General features: G+C 39.9%; 1 protein-coding gene across 7 annotated transcripts in view; it reads right to left on the minus strand.

Annotated features, from left to right (window-relative positions):
* Positions 1 to 265: 265 nt before the first annotated feature.
* Positions 266 to 15619, minus strand: part of SLC7A2 (solute carrier family 7 member 2) — an 88135-nt gene continuing 72781 nt past the window's right edge. For all 7 annotated transcript variants that reach the window (XM_008251096.4, XM_070068470.1, XM_070068471.1 and 4 more), the window contains exons 8-12: positions 14720 to 14822; positions 13296 to 13501; positions 7641 to 7807; positions 6822 to 6930; positions 266 to 5619 (exon numbers count right to left, since the gene is read on the minus strand). In XM_008251096.4, coding sequence (XP_008249318.1) covers positions 5423 to 5619; positions 6822 to 6930; positions 7641 to 7807; positions 13296 to 13501; positions 14720 to 14822 — 782 coding nt within the window. In that variant the 3' untranslated portion in view covers positions 266 to 5422. The remainder of the gene's footprint in view (positions 5620 to 6821; positions 6931 to 7640; positions 7808 to 13295; positions 13502 to 14719; positions 14823 to 15619) is intronic.

The following is a 15619-nucleotide window of genomic DNA, read 5'->3' on the forward strand; positions in this document are numbered from 1 at the left end:
TTTCATGCCACAAAGAATGAGAATATATTATGACATCTCTTTTGTCATAGGACTTGGTGGTCACACAGTAAGCTGCTAAGTGAGTATTGCAAACCGTGTAATTGTTTCAATGTAGCATGGATTTTATTTCTAGCTTTAGAGGTTCCCACATAAAAAAGGAGTTTAAATTAGGTAAGACTTAAATGCTTTTGGTATGTGTGATACATATACAATAAGTAATATTAAAGTTTATTTTAAAAAATACATGGTCAGATTAGAAAGCATGTTTTACAGTAGTAAAGCAGCAACAGTTTTTATTAGAAATTCTAAAAAATAATCCAACCTTAGAAGTACAAACAATGATTATCATTAAAAACATTTAAATTCAAAATTACTTAATAAACAAAAATCTTTATATTTGCACAAGCCCAATATATTTGTTGGTTTTTAGGGACCTAGAACTTCTGTAGGGTTTAGGCTCTATCAACAATTTCTATTATGCTCAAGAACAAAGTGATTGTGGACATGAGGGATGAAGAGCCCATTAACCAGGTGTAGGCCAGAGAAACCCACCACACTGGCAAAACAAGGCTCTTTACCACCTGTGGCTTGGCCATGCACTTGCACCACACCAGTGCACACACAGGACTGCAGCAGGCCTGCCCCTGCCATGCCAGTTCCAGGAGGCAGCTACCCATCCCTTCCATGAGTCACTGAGTTCCTTGGTCCTTACTTCAGACCTGAAATTAAGAACCCCAAACTACCTTACACTCATTTGAAGTCTTCCACTCAGCACCCTACCCCATCATCCTAAGATTCCACCCAACAGGGACAGCTACAGATGCTTTCCCATCACAGGCTGCCTGACCCTGGAACCAGCCTGGGGTCCTGGTTAGGGTCTTCACAGGGCTGACAGGAATCAGGAAAGGCTCTTGAAGGCCCAGAGGTTTGGCAGCAGCTTCAGCCATGGTGAATAAAAGCTAAGCACAGTGCTCCCAGCAAATAGCACTACCAACTGGGTTGAGCCTTAACAAAATGTACCTGAAATCAATGAGACTGAACTGTATACATACTAATGATAACGAACATTACAAAAACCAACCATCACAATAACAGATCAGGCCTCTCGAAATCCAGAAACCATGAAGATATCTAAGGCCTTTAAATATAATTATGCAATGAACAACAAAAACACTCAAACAACCAAGTCAAGCCTCATTTTCACATGTACTTGAGTAAAAAATGACTTTGCTAGTATTAAATGAACAATAAACATCAGTACTTTCCCCCTTACTGTTGAAGGACGTATTAGAGAATTTTATAAGGTGGAGAAAGAATAGAGAAGGCACTGTGCTGGCACTAGCAAAAAAAGAACAATTTCACCTGCCATCTCCCAACATCACACAAATCTTGTGTTCTGAAATCCACGATGTGCACTCTAAACCCAATGTTTGAAGTCCTGCAGAAGTTGTGTTGCAAGTGTTAACTGACAGTCGACTGAAGCACAGGAGAAACCATAAGCAACATCACAGGAAGGAACAATCGGAACATTGGCACAACTTCCCATATTTCATGATCTTGGATTATGCCTTGATTAGGAGAGAAGGCTCATCAGCTTTCTTTGTCACCATCGGTATTGAGGGTGATCATTATTTCCTTATTCTCCCTGTTAATAAGCATTCAAATACATTTAGAAAATAATTTGGTAAAAACAAATTCTAATTCAGAGTGTTTTATTAAAGAATAATTTAACAATAACCTGTCAACTCTCAAGGCTTAGAAAAATATTTTGACAACTGTTAAAGAAGTTTTAAAAAAAAAGGACTCATATCGCAACTGCTGTATTTATCTTAGTTTTCTTGATGTTCACCTCTGGGGAAAATGTGATTGAACAAAGAAACAAACAAAAAACCTGTGTTTTAATGTAGATCAAAGGTTCTAACATAAATTTTTGCCAGGAATAGTTTTGATTCTTGAGTTTGCACAGCACCCCCTCCGCTTTAAGATTATTCATTTGAAAAGCAGAGCTACAGAGAAAGGGAGACACAGACAGACACACACACACAGACAGGGAGAGAGAGAGAGAAAGAATCTTCTACCCGCAGGTTCACTCCCCAGATGGCTGCAATGGCAGGGGTTGGGCCAGGCTGAAGCCAGGAGCTTCATCCAGGTCTCCCTCGTGGGTGCCTGTGCAAGGGACTTCGACCATCCTCTGCTGCCTTCCCAGACACATTAGCAGGGAGCTGGATGGGAAGCAGAGCAGCCAGGACCTGAACTGGCGCCTATTTGGGAAGCTAGTGTCACAGGCAGTGGCTTAACCTGCTATGCCACAGCTCACAGTGCCATCCCCAGCCACCCTCTTTTAAAGGTAGGATTGGCATTGCCTTTTATGGTAATTTACAAACAGTTTTTTTTTTAAGAGTAAACTAAGGTGCTATTATTATGAGAATTTCTCACTGAAAATAGTGGCACATTTCTCAGTGTAAAAGAAAAAGGCAACTCAAACTGCTTTTACTCAATTACAACTAAATAAAAGCATATATGTATTTTTTAATTTATGGAGAAGACTTTATATAAAAGTGTGATTTACTAATCAAACCCATACAAAATATTTTGGGAATCAAAGAAAATAAAACAAAATTTTGTTCAAAGGGTTACAGATCCAAATGGGAGTTCTGGCTTTTACCAACAAACATATAACTGGACAGGTGTGTCAAAAAAGGTACAATGGAAACAAGTGGGCAGGAATGGCCTTCTGCCCACTACCCTTGCTCCATTAAATATAAGGCACCTGTTACAACATATTAGAGTTTAGTGATTTCATAGTAGAAACATGATAAATATTTCTTAAAGAATCTATAGAAAATACACATATAAAATTGTATGTTTTAAAATAGTTTTAAACCTAAAAATCTTGTATCAGCATATCTACCAATATAAAACAATGATTTTCTTCCATATCAGTTGGGTTTTTTTCGTATCTACATAATGATATATCCAAAGCCCATCATCAACCCAACTTCCTTACACAGACATTTGAAATACATGCACATATTACACACATAGCTATACACTTTCACACTGCACATGTAAATGTGATTACACACATAGATACACACATCCATTTGGGTCTTCATAGACAAGAGGAACACACTGACTGACACAGCATCTTTTCATAGCTATTTGTGCTTCCAAAGTGGAAACAAAGAAACAAGTGTTTTCAAGGTGGAAAACAATTTTTAACAAAATTATGCTAATTGAACACAGTGGGCATATCAGTTGTTAGCTGCCTATCATGTTCTAAAGAAATGTCTTGATTTTGTTACAGTAAAATATTTAAACATTCATATATGAAATCTTATGTTTCCTGGGTGAGGGAAACGTTTCCTAGGCTGATTAGAGACTCAAAGGGGCCCTCAGAGCACTGCTGGAGCAGCAGGGATTTATGGTCATGCCTACAGTCTTCACACAAATATTTCACTCCATGCTCATCCAACTCTTCTCTCTCCTGTAAATCAAGCAGCTTGAATGAGAATTCTGGGCTTCAGGTTTTACCTTGTGCACCCTGGAAACTGGAATGTAAGCATTAAGTTCTGTTCCAGGGATGCTGCAACGTGAGTAGCCAGAAACCCAGGCTTTCCACCTGTTGATTTGACATTTAGTCACATTTGGCTGCACAAAACAATTGCAACCTGCTTTTTAATGCATCAACAAAATAACCAATCTCTTAGAAGTACTAGTGGCAAATGTCTTCCTTGCCTTTGGGTTACACAGGTCACCCAGTCTGGTAGCATTCGCCACGGTATCCTATCCTGGGAATGTCACCACATCTAAGTGCCTTACCACTAGTCTCAACTAAAGAACAAAAACAAACTCACTAGAAGCAAAACACAATAAAGATAAACAATTTGCTATTAGAGAGAACTCCATAGTAAAATATAGCAACTATAGAATCTTACATATTAAACTTTATTTACTCATATACAAGAATTACTGGGTTTATATAGATTTCATTATATTTTTAGCTTGAAGTTTTAAATAATCATGTTTTTAAGAAAAAATATTTTATTATTCCCTAGTCATTGATGGGTTACTATATAATACTGGTGCTAACATTAATAAATTTAGAATGGCCATTTAAAAGCAAACGAAATACAAAGTGCTAAACAATTTTTGGGATGAGGGAGAAAAACATCCTTAAACGTTTCCAAAAGAAACACCCAAAGCAAATTAGAGCCAAACCCTTTTTAAAGTAGGCCAAAGGCCTTTTAACATCTGAACAGGCACTTTGATACCAGAATAGGGGATTTTCTCTTCTTACAATACCTCCATCTTGGCCTCTTTTGTGTCTCTTAAAGCTAGGACAAGAAAAATAAGATCAGAAACAAAGGAGTGAATTCTGTGACTAATGAGGTCAAAAAACGACACAAATTACTAAGTAATGGGAAAAGTATGAATCATTCCACCAACTGTGTGAATCAGGCAGACTGTACTGGCTTATTTTGAGTGACTTTTAAAAACAGGATGCTTGGTATCCGTGTACCCAAGCATCTCACTCTCTGATCTCCAAACACATCCACATCACTACCACTTAAATGAGTTCTGGACTTTGGAGGCCCCTTTACTTTCTGGCTTAAAGGTCTTGATAAATAACAGTTCTTCTCTCAAGCCCTGTGGGGCTGGCAGGAGTACATCACTCCCAGCAGGTAAAGGCCACGTATCTAAGGGCCACTGCTCTCAAAGAAGAGAGTTCAGAAGGATGCCAGCAAGTGACACAGACTGATGCTCCTATCCTGTGTGGTACAGCAGAAGCCAACACCCCTAATTATGGCTAAAGTTGTAGCAAACTGTCACACCTCATGGGAAACAACTGCATACCGAGCCCACTGCTGGCATTCACTTACAGAAAAGGCTCATTTCCATCCCCTCCTCCTACCCCTGAAGGGTAACAGACACCAGGAGGGGGAATTCATTTTTAGCATGCTCTAAGTGGACATTCATAAGGCCTAATAAGGAGAAGCAAGGATTCTTTCCCAACCACATGGGGTACATACAAAATCCTTTCTATTCAGTGATTTGCTTCTATTTCAGTATGTGCAGTATCTATCACCAAACAATGACAACACTGGGAAAATATAACATAATAGTAGTAAAACACCAAATAACTTTTGAAGTTCATGTTCCCAAACACATACACACACACTCCTACACATTCCCATTATTTTTGGAGCTATTCCATCACTGAGAAGAGGGCTCAGAGGGTTTCCCCAGAACACAATTTACCATCTGAAGAGATGCTATTCTATTCAGATGAGTAAGTATAAATTAGGGGAACTATGTTTGCAGCAAACCCATGACGGCACAATGTGATAACATCCTGTCATGGTTTACTCAATGTAGGGCACGCGTGTTAAGACTGGGCCATCTCTGCTCCAATGATCATTTAGCATTCACTCGTCTTTTCATGGAATAGGAAAGGTAAACTGAGTTTTCCTTGGTGATGGTCATTTGCTTGAATTGCAGATTTTTCTTCTGTGGCTGCATTCATGTTGTCTGAATAAGCATCCTCATCATCATCTTCATCCCTTGGATTTCCCTCCAGGCTGTGACGAATGCCATAAGCAAAATAAATCAGGAAACCTTTGGAGAGAGGCAAAAATCAGAGTTCTAGGTGTGTCAGGAAAGGACTGTTTGAATATAGAAAATTTAACATAGAACTTAACAGGATCTTCTCCCTTATCTTTCTGTGCTAAGTTAAAAGAATGGTATGCAAATACAAGCTACCATACAGAAGGTATTGCTGATAACTGTCTTTCTGGTAGAATGTGCACCTTCATTTTATACAAACTTTAAGAGTGTATTTTTCAGGGCCGACGCTGTGGCACAGCCGGTTAATCCTCTGCCTGCAATGCCAGCATCCCATATGGGTGCCAGTTCGAGACGTGACTGCTCCACTTCTGATCCAGGTCTCTGCTGTGGCCTGGGAAAGCAGTAGAAGACAGCCCAAGTCCTTGGGCCCCTGCATCCCTGGGGAGACCCAGAGGAAGCTCCTGGTTCCTTGCTTCGGATGGGCTCAGCTCTGGCCATTATGGCCATCTGGGGAGTGAATCAGTGATGGAATGAATACCTTTCTCTCTGTCTCTCCCTCTGTGAATCTACCTTTCAAAAGAAATAAATAAAATCTTTTTCAAAAAGGAGTATTTTTCTCTCAACAAATATTTATTAGTTGATACTTATGTGGAAAAAATTATAAACACAATATTCAACACCATACTTTAAACACATCAAGTGCCGTGTCATCAGAGACATGGTAAGATACTTTGGAAAACATGCCCTGTATTAACAAAGGGTTAATGGACATGGCTTGCACATGTCACTGTCACCAGAATTGTGCCCAAAGGAACTGTTTAGTAACAGTCATGCTAACCATTGTGTTTATGTGTGTATGGGGGAGGGGAGGTGTTAGGAAGCAGAGTTTTCAGTATCCTCAAAAGATCATTACTAATATGCAGGCATTTTCCGATGCGTCAGTTCTATTTCAGAAAACTAGTTGAGAGTTTTGGGTTGATGTGAAATGACTTTTTCTGAGTTTCATTTTTCTCATCCATAAACTGGAGAAAATAGACCTCAACATGGTTCTGCAGAAATATTTTAATTTTAAAAGATATCTGAAAACACTGGGAAAGCAAGCATTAAGACAGAAGAACTGGGAAAGGAAGAAAATGTAAAAAAGCCTTTATTTCCATGGAGGGAGAGAGTGTACATTTGACAAAGAACAGCACAGCACAAGAAACAGGATGCAGACAAGCCGAGTTCAGCCTGAACACGTAGAAAAGACCTACCAAGAGCCATCCAAATGCTAAATCGGACCCAAGTGTCTGCACTCAGCTGGACCATCAAGTATATGTTCACCAGGATGCTGAATGCTGGCAAAAACGGCAGGAAGGGGACCTAAAGGGGAAAAATATTTTTGAATGTACTCCTATTTTGAAAACACATGCCTGAAATTATCTCAACATGATGGCAACTGATTTGACATACATACTGTCACACGGCAGTATACATTTCTCACAAAAAGGACAACCTGGACCTGAGTAAAAGCTACTCTTCCAGAGACTACTACAAGGAGAATCATATTTTAGATTATTTACTGAAACTCAAAACAGCATTTATCAAAGCTGTTAACAGCTGCACCATCATCTCGTTTAGAATACACTGAGGCCTCCCAACTGAACTCTCATAGTATCCTGCGAGTTCACTGCCAGGCTGCCTCTTCAAGCCCGAGCCTGCTCTGAGGTCAAATGGGACAGGGACATGCCATGTACAGGGCAAGGGTTTTAGGTGGAAACCAATCCTCATGAAGTTTTAAAAATAAATTATTCTTATTGTCTGATATTACAGATTAGTTAGTAAGAAATCTGTTTACTGTTATGTGAATACATAATACTGTCACGGGGCATATTCAAGTTTTTGAAAAAAGCAGTTAACATAGGGACAATACTACAACTCCAAGGAACATGTGCAACAGCTGGGCCACACTTGTTCAATGGGTGAACTTTGTTAGAAGCTTTTTTTTTTTTTTTTCAAGAAATAACTACAAAATTAACATAATGGAGAAAGCACACACAGCACTGGGGACTGCCGAGCCTCATTACACATACCATAAAGGCTACTTTCTGCTGGTTCTGGGGCTGCTTCCAAATGGTGAGAATGACGGTGATACAGAGAACAAGAAACAGCACAAGAAGAGCAAGGCTCCAGGCTTCCAGCCCTGCGATGGCACGGACTCCGTAAGTGGTCAGAATACTCAGGCCCAAAACGAGAAAAGCTGCAAAGGAGATTTTGTATATACAGAAAACAAAGTCAGCAACGTGTGCCACCCAGATTATGTGCACTGACAATAATTACAATACCACTTGTGATTCCGGCATCCCATATCAGAGGGCCTATGTTTGAGTCCTTGTTCTGTTCCTGATTCCAGCTCCCTGTTAATGTGTGCCCTGGGAGGCAACAGGTAATGGCTCATGTATTTGGGTCCCTGATACCCATTGGGTGACCTGGACTGCGTTCTTAATTCCTGGCTTTTGCTTGGCTGAGCCATCACTTCTGCAAGAAATTGAGGAGTGAACCAGAGGATGCAAGATCTATCTGTACATCTCGGTTTTTCAAATCAGTTAAAAAAAATTTTTACAATCAAAAATTTGATATTCTATTTATATCCACAAAATATTGAAAAGGTGAATCAAACACTTTAGAGTAAAATTTCTTCTCTGAGTGAATAGCATATTCCTGCTATTTCCAAGGTTATTATTCTTAATGAGATCTTTTGTTAAGATCTTTTGTTAAGATCTTTTGTTAGGAAACTGGGTTTCTTTTAACTTTTATTTAATAAATATAAATTTCCAAAGTACAACTCTTGGACTATAGCGGCTTTTCCCCTCCAAAACCTCCCTCCCACCCCTAACCATCCCATCTCCCACTCCCTCCCCCATCCCATTCTTCATCAAGATTCATTTTCAATTATCTTTATATACAGAAGATCTACTTAGTATTCACTAAATAAAGATTTCAATAGTTTGCACCCACACAGGCACACAAAGTATAGAGTACTGTTTGAGTAGTAGTCTTACCGTCAATTCACATAGTACAACACATTAAATACAGAGATCCCACATGGGGAGTAAGTGCACAGTGACTCCTGTTGTTGATTCAACAATTGACACCATATTTATGACGTCAGTAATCACCCGAGGCTCTTGTCATGAGCTGCCAAGGCTATGGAAGCCTCTTGAGTTCACAAACTCCAATCTTATTTAGACAAGGTCATAATCAAAGTGGTGGTTTTCTCCTCTCTTCAGAGAAAGGTACCTCCTTTGATGGCTGTTCTTTCTGCTGGGATCTCACTCACAGAGATCTTTCATTTAGGTCTTCTTCTTTTTTTTTTTTTTTTTTTTGGCCAGTGTCTTGGTTTTCCATGACTGAAATACTCTAATGGACTTTTTAGCCAGATCCAAACGCCTTAAGGGCTGATTCTGAGGCCAGAGTGCTGTTTAGGATATCTGCCATTCTATGAGTTGGCTGTGTATCCCGCTTCCCGTGTTGGATTGTTCTCTCCTTTTTAATTCTATCAGTTAGTATCAGCAGACACTAGCCTTGTTTATGTGATCCCTTTGACACTTAATCCTATCATTATGATCAATTATGAACTGAAACTGATACCTTTGACTAGTAAGATGGCATTGGTACATGCCACTCTGGTGAGATTGAATTGGAATCCCCTGGCACGTTTCTAACTCTACCACTAGGGGTAAGTACGAGTGAGCATGTGCTGAACTGTACATCTCCTCCCTCTCTTATTCCCACTCTTATATTTAACAAGGATCATTTTCAGTTAAATTTAAACACCTAAGAATAACTGTGTATTAATTAAAGAGTTCAACCAATGGTATTAAGTAGAACAAAAAAAATACCAAAAGAAATAAAATAATAAGTTGTTCCTCAACAGTCAGGACAAGGGCGGATCAAGTAATTGTTTCTCATAGTGTCCATTTCACTTCAACAGGTTTCCTTTTAGGTGCTCAGTTAGTTGTCACCGATCAGGGAGAACTTATGATATTTGTCCCTTTGGGACTGGCTTATTTCATGCAGCATGATGTTTTCCAGCTTCCTCCATTTTGTTGCAAATGACCGAATTTCATTTTTTTTTACTGCTGTATAGTACTCTATAGAGTACATATTCCACAATTTCCTTATCCAGTCTTCTGTTGATGGGCATTTAGGTTGATTCCATGTCTCAGCTATTGTGAATTGAGCTGCAATAAACACTGAGGTGCAGATAGCTCTTTTATTTTCCAATTTAATTTCCTCTGGGTAAATTCCAAGGAGTTGGATGGCTGGGTTGTATGGTAGGGTTATATTCAGGCTTCTGAGGAATCTCCAAACTGACTTCCATAGTGGCTTAACCAGTTTGCATTCCCACCAACAGTGGATTAGTGTGCCTCCTTATTCCCCACATCCTCACCAGCATCTGTTGTTAGTTGATTTCTGTATGTGACATGAAACCTCATTGTGGCTTTGATTTGCATTTCCCTTATGGCTAGTGATCCTGAACATTTTTTCATGTGTCTGTTGGCCATTTGGATTTCCTCTTTTTAAAAATGTCTATTGAGGTCCTTGGCCCATCTCTTAAGTAGGTTGTTTGTTTTGATCTTGTGGAGTTTCTTGATGTCTTTGTAGATTCTGGTTATCAACCCTTTATCAGTTGCATAGTGTACAAATATGTTTTCCCATTCTGTCGGTTGCCTCTTCACTTTCCTCTTTCTTTTGCAGTACAGAAGCTTCTCAATTTGATGTAATCCCAATTGTTAATTTTGGCTTTGACTGCCTGTGCCTCTGGGGTCTTTTCCAAGAAGTCTTTGCCTGTGCCTGTATCTTGCAGGGTTTCTCCGAGGTTCTCTAATAACTTGATTGTGTTGGGTTGTAGATTTAGATCTTTATTCCACGCTGAGAAGATTTTTGTGTAAGGTGTAAGGTAGGGGTCTTGCTTCATGCTTCTTCATGTGGAAATTCAGTTTTCCCAGCACCATTTGTTGAACAGATTGTCCTTACTCCAGGAACTGGTTTTAGATCCTTGATCAAATATAAGTTGGCTATAGATGTTTGGATTGATTTCTGGTGTTTCTATTCTGTTCCTTTGGTCTATCCATCTGTTTCTGTACCAGTACCTTGCTGTTTTAATTGTAACTGCCCTGTAGTATGTCTTCAAATCTGGTATTGTGATGCCTCCGGCTTTGTTTTTGTTGTACAAGATTGCTTTAGCTATTGCAGGTCTCCTGTGCCTCCATATGAATTTCTGCATCGTTTCCAGATCTGAGAAGAATGTCTTTGGTATTTTGTTTGGTATCACACTGAATCTATAAATTGCTTTTGAGAGAATAGACATTTTGATGATACTGATTCTTCCAATCCATGAACATGGAAGATTTTTCCATTTTTTGGTATCCTCTTCTATTTCTTTCTTTAAGATTTTGTAATTCTCATCGTAGTGATCTTCGACATCCTTGCTTAAGTTTATTCCAAGGTATTTGATTGTTTTTGTAGCTATTGTGAATGGGATTGATCTTAGCAGTTCTTTCTCAGCCATGGCACTGCCTGTGTATACAAAGGCTGTTGTTTTTTGTGCATTGATTTTATATCCTGCTACTTTACCAAACTCTTCTATGTGTTTGAATAGTCTCAGTAGAGTTCTTTGGATCCCCTAAATAAAGAATCATATCACCTGCAAAGAGAGATAGTTTGACTTCTTCCTTCCCAATTTGTACCCCTTAAATTTTGTTTTTCTTGCCTTATGGCTCTGGCTAAAACTTCTAGTACTATATATTGAATAGCAATGGTGAGAGTGTGCATCCCTGTCTGGTACTAGAACTCAGTGAAAATGCCTCCAACTTTTCCCCATTCAATAGCATGCTGGCTGTGGGTTTTTCATAAATTGCTTTGATTGCATTGAGGAATGTTTCTTCTATACCCAATTTGCTTAGAGTTTTCATCATGAAAGAGTGTTGTATTTTATCAAATGCTTTCTCTGCCATTATATATTGAGATAATCATACGGTTTTTCTTCTGTAGTTTGTTAATGTGATGTATCACATTCATTGATTTGCGAATGTTGAACCATCCCTGCATACCAGGCATGTCTTTCAAATGAGTTTTAAAAAATTTTAAAGTCTATTCTGATATAACATCAAATTCTTTATGTCCCTACTTTGATAAACATAGGGTCTTTACTTTGTCCTTTCTTCTTTTTCACTGTGGAAAGACGTGAATGATTTCACTGATTCGAGACACTGCTTGCTGACGCATCACCACCTCCATCTAGAAGCTGACTTCCTCTTTGGGTAGTGACCACCTTGCTTTGTCTGCCATATGCCTGCTCTGTTTGCATTTGCTACTCTCAGACAGCATTACAGGCTGTGTGGGATGTCGCCAGGGGTTGGCAGCTCCCCTCTTGCAAGTGAGAAATGGCAAGTGTGTCTACTTGGAGCAGTTGTCAACATGGAGTATTAATGTAAACAAGTAACATTACATGAGCTGCACCTTTGCTGTTTTAGAGAATGACATCTAGCCTGCATTAGAACCTGTCCCATGTGCTGTCAGAGAAAATGTACTCCCCAGGCCCAATTATCCTGTGCCATAAAGTCCTGTGTTTGAGCTCCATCTCTCCTCATAGCCCAGATGCTAAGTGGAGTGCCTGGCACATAGATGATTTTCAAAAACTTGTACTGACAGCAGGCATTTGGCCTGGTGATTAAGATGCTGCTTGGGATACCTGCATCCTATATGAGCATGCCTGGGTTCAGTCCCCATCCTAGCTAACATGCATCCGGGGAGGTGGCAGATGTTGGCTCAAGTGGTTGTGTTCCTGCTACCTACACGGGAGAGTCATATTGAGGGCCTTGCTTCTGGCTTCAGTCTGGCCCAATCTGGGACGTTGTGGGTATCTGGAGTAAACCAGTGGAGGGGAGATTTCTATTTCTCAGCCTCTTAAATAAATAAAATTGAATTAAAAAATAGAGAAAATGCTGCTAAAATATGAATGATTACATAAATATGGGTGAGCAAACAAGGACTTCCTTTTTTTTTTTTTTTTGACAGGCAGAGTGGACAGTGAGAGAGAGAGACAGAGAGAAAGGTCTTCCTTTGCCATTGGTTCACCATCCAATGGCCACCGTGGCCGGCGTGCTGCAGCCAGCACACCGCGCTGATCCGAAGGCAGGAGCCAGGTTCTTTTCCTGATCTCCCATGGGGTGCAGGGCCCAAGGACTTGGGCCATCCTCCACTGCACTCCCAGGCCACAGCAGAGAGCTGGCCTGGAAGAGGGACAACCGGGACAGAATCCGGCACCCTGACTGGGACTATAACCCAGTGTGCCGGCGCCGCAAGGTGGAGGATTAGCCTATTGAACCGCGGTGCCGGCAGGACTTCCTATATTGTTTTCCCATCCCATTGGGTTCTGGTTCCATTATGGGCAGGTGTACGTGGCCTGATGTTTTCACATACACGACATCCAAACACGAGTGAAATGCGCCAGTTTGTATATCTGCCACACTCACATCAAGGAATTTCCTTTCTTCAATAATTAAAATGTGATGACTTTATCTTGCTAAGGTAAAGGTAATTTCAAATATTAGGGACTCTTTAAGTGGGTATTTCAGGGCTCAGGTTGATTGTTACCACATCCTAGGGCAATGTGAGGCCTAGTGTCCTCTTTTCCATTTCGCACCTGCTGGGTATTTACAATGTATCCAGGGAAGACTCACCCAGGAATCCAACCAGAAAGCTCACGAGAGATGCGGACTGTCGCGTGGGCAGAGCAGAGGGACTGTAGAGAGTCCGCAGGCTGAAGCCGTGTCTTTGCAGCATGGTGACCTGAGAGTCGCTTTTTGAGGCTGCACTGGCACATGATCCCAGACCTTCATTCTCAGGAGAGTATTTGGGCTGCTCGTAACATAAGCCAGGCTGGTACCTATCCCCAAATAAGGACGCACTGTTATTCTCCAAAAGACATGCTCATGATTCGATCCACATTTTGCTGAACCAGCAAGCCTTTCCAATTAGGTATCTGCAGCAACTCTGAATTTCCTCTGGTAGTCAACTTTCTTAGAAAGTTATAGATTACATGCAATAGGAAGTTAAATTTTTAACAGGGTGATTATTCAGAAATCATCTATGTTTAAAAGAAACACAATTCACAGAAATAGCAAGGAAACTCTCGTTAAATATCAGCTACAGAATAATGTCCTCTCTTCAGTTTGGCCTTCAGAGATCTGTCTGACTCTCTGGCCCCATCTCTGGAAACTTTCCTACACCGCTCTGCTAGTTCTTCCTACACCACTCTGCTAGTTCTTCCTCCACAAGCGCATCCAGCCATTCTGCGACTCTCCACTCCATGCACACTGTTTCCCTGTGTTCTTTTGTTCTCTTCCTCTATAGTCTGCGTCAACATTATCAGCCTGCTAGTTCTGCCCCAGTCTTCCCAATGTGCCTCTTCTCCTTTTCAGCAGCTTTTACTTACTTTTGAAAATATTTCCCCTCCATATAAGGAAATATGCTCACTGAGAATATACAAAAGTATATAGAAGAAGCTGAAAATCATCCAAAATAGCATTGCCCACAGCAGCACTTGGATGCAATTCATCTGGCTATATATGTGTATGCATGACTTTTCATGTAAATTTTATACATGAGTTCAGATGCTATATTGTACTACATTCTGAAACTCATGTATTTCTTCATATAATTAAATGCCATTTTATTTGCTAAAGAAGAGTCCACTGAATAAATGTTCCCTTATTTGTTTAATTGTCCTACTGAGATTTAGGTTAGCTCCATTTTTCCATTCAAAAGTCAACTGGCTTTTCCATGAAATCATCAATCTGTTGTGTGTGCCTCTCTGATAAAATATTTGGTGTAAAATCTTAGCAGTTGCATCACTGAGACAAAAAGTATAGTATTTTTCAGTGTCTTTATACAAGTACATGATGAGAAACTGCTTTTCATACAGATTGGGTCAAACTGTACTTTTTCTAGTGACCAATTTTCCTTCTTACATTTTATACTGATGTTTTATGGTCATAGCGTCTGGGCGAGACTGTGGCTCCTTGGAGGCAGAGGTGTTGAGTCCATTTCCTTTACTCCCTAGGTCCCACTTGGCACACACCCTTCTGAACCAGCTGCAACTCACCTGAGGATGAGCACACAGGCTGCGACCAGAGAGTAGGCCATTAGTGTGCCAATGGACATCATGTCCACAAGCGCCTTCAGGTCAAAAAGAAACGCCATCACAGCTGCAGGGAGAAATGAAAGGTGAAGCCAACAGCCTCTGATGGAATTCTGTGCGGTCAGTACTTTCACATCATGGACAAGCAACTGATGCTTTTCTCTTTAATACCAATGACAGTGAGTCAAACACAGGACAGAAAATATGTATCTCATGGTTCAGAAGATGTTCTTCAGGTTCTAAAAACTGGTAGTGAGACTTCAAAAGTCTTCCACTCCCTACAAAGTACAAAATACTTTGCACAAAATACTTTGATTACTTAAAAAATAGTTGGCCTGACAAAGAGTGAAAATATTAAATGAGAGACGAATGACCTTTGATGCTTTAGAACAATGCTGGATATACTGACTAGGTCCTTTTTTAAGACTATAAAAATTTAAACAGAAAACAGTTTCATTATAGATGTTACATAATCCTTCTTACTTTCCATGTGTATTTTAAAGTATATCATTCACAACTCAGTATTATTTAACAAAATTGAAATCTGTTTTTAATAGGCTAAATTCTACTCTGACTCAAATTACAAACTTCAGGTAGATTGAATAGAGATCAATTTATGGTCCTGTACTCCAAATCCTAATGATGTTCAGAGGCAAGACATATTTTATATAACTGACTAGTAAATTTATACCTGGCAATTGTTTTCTCCTAAAAGGACCATTTCAAGAAAAAAGTGATGACATTACCTCAAATTTAGCATGTAGTTACCCCTATTATAGGAAGCAAATAATACCACATTCCATTTGTGATGTTCCATTCCTCTTTGCAAACCTGGTATGTCTATGATCTCATTTCTTCAAGTCC

The sequence above is a fragment of the Oryctolagus cuniculus genome, chromosome 2, assembly GCF_964237555.1.
Source record: "Oryctolagus cuniculus chromosome 2, mOryCun1.1, whole genome shotgun sequence".
NCBI lineage: Eukaryota > Metazoa > Chordata > Mammalia > Lagomorpha > Leporidae > Oryctolagus > Oryctolagus cuniculus.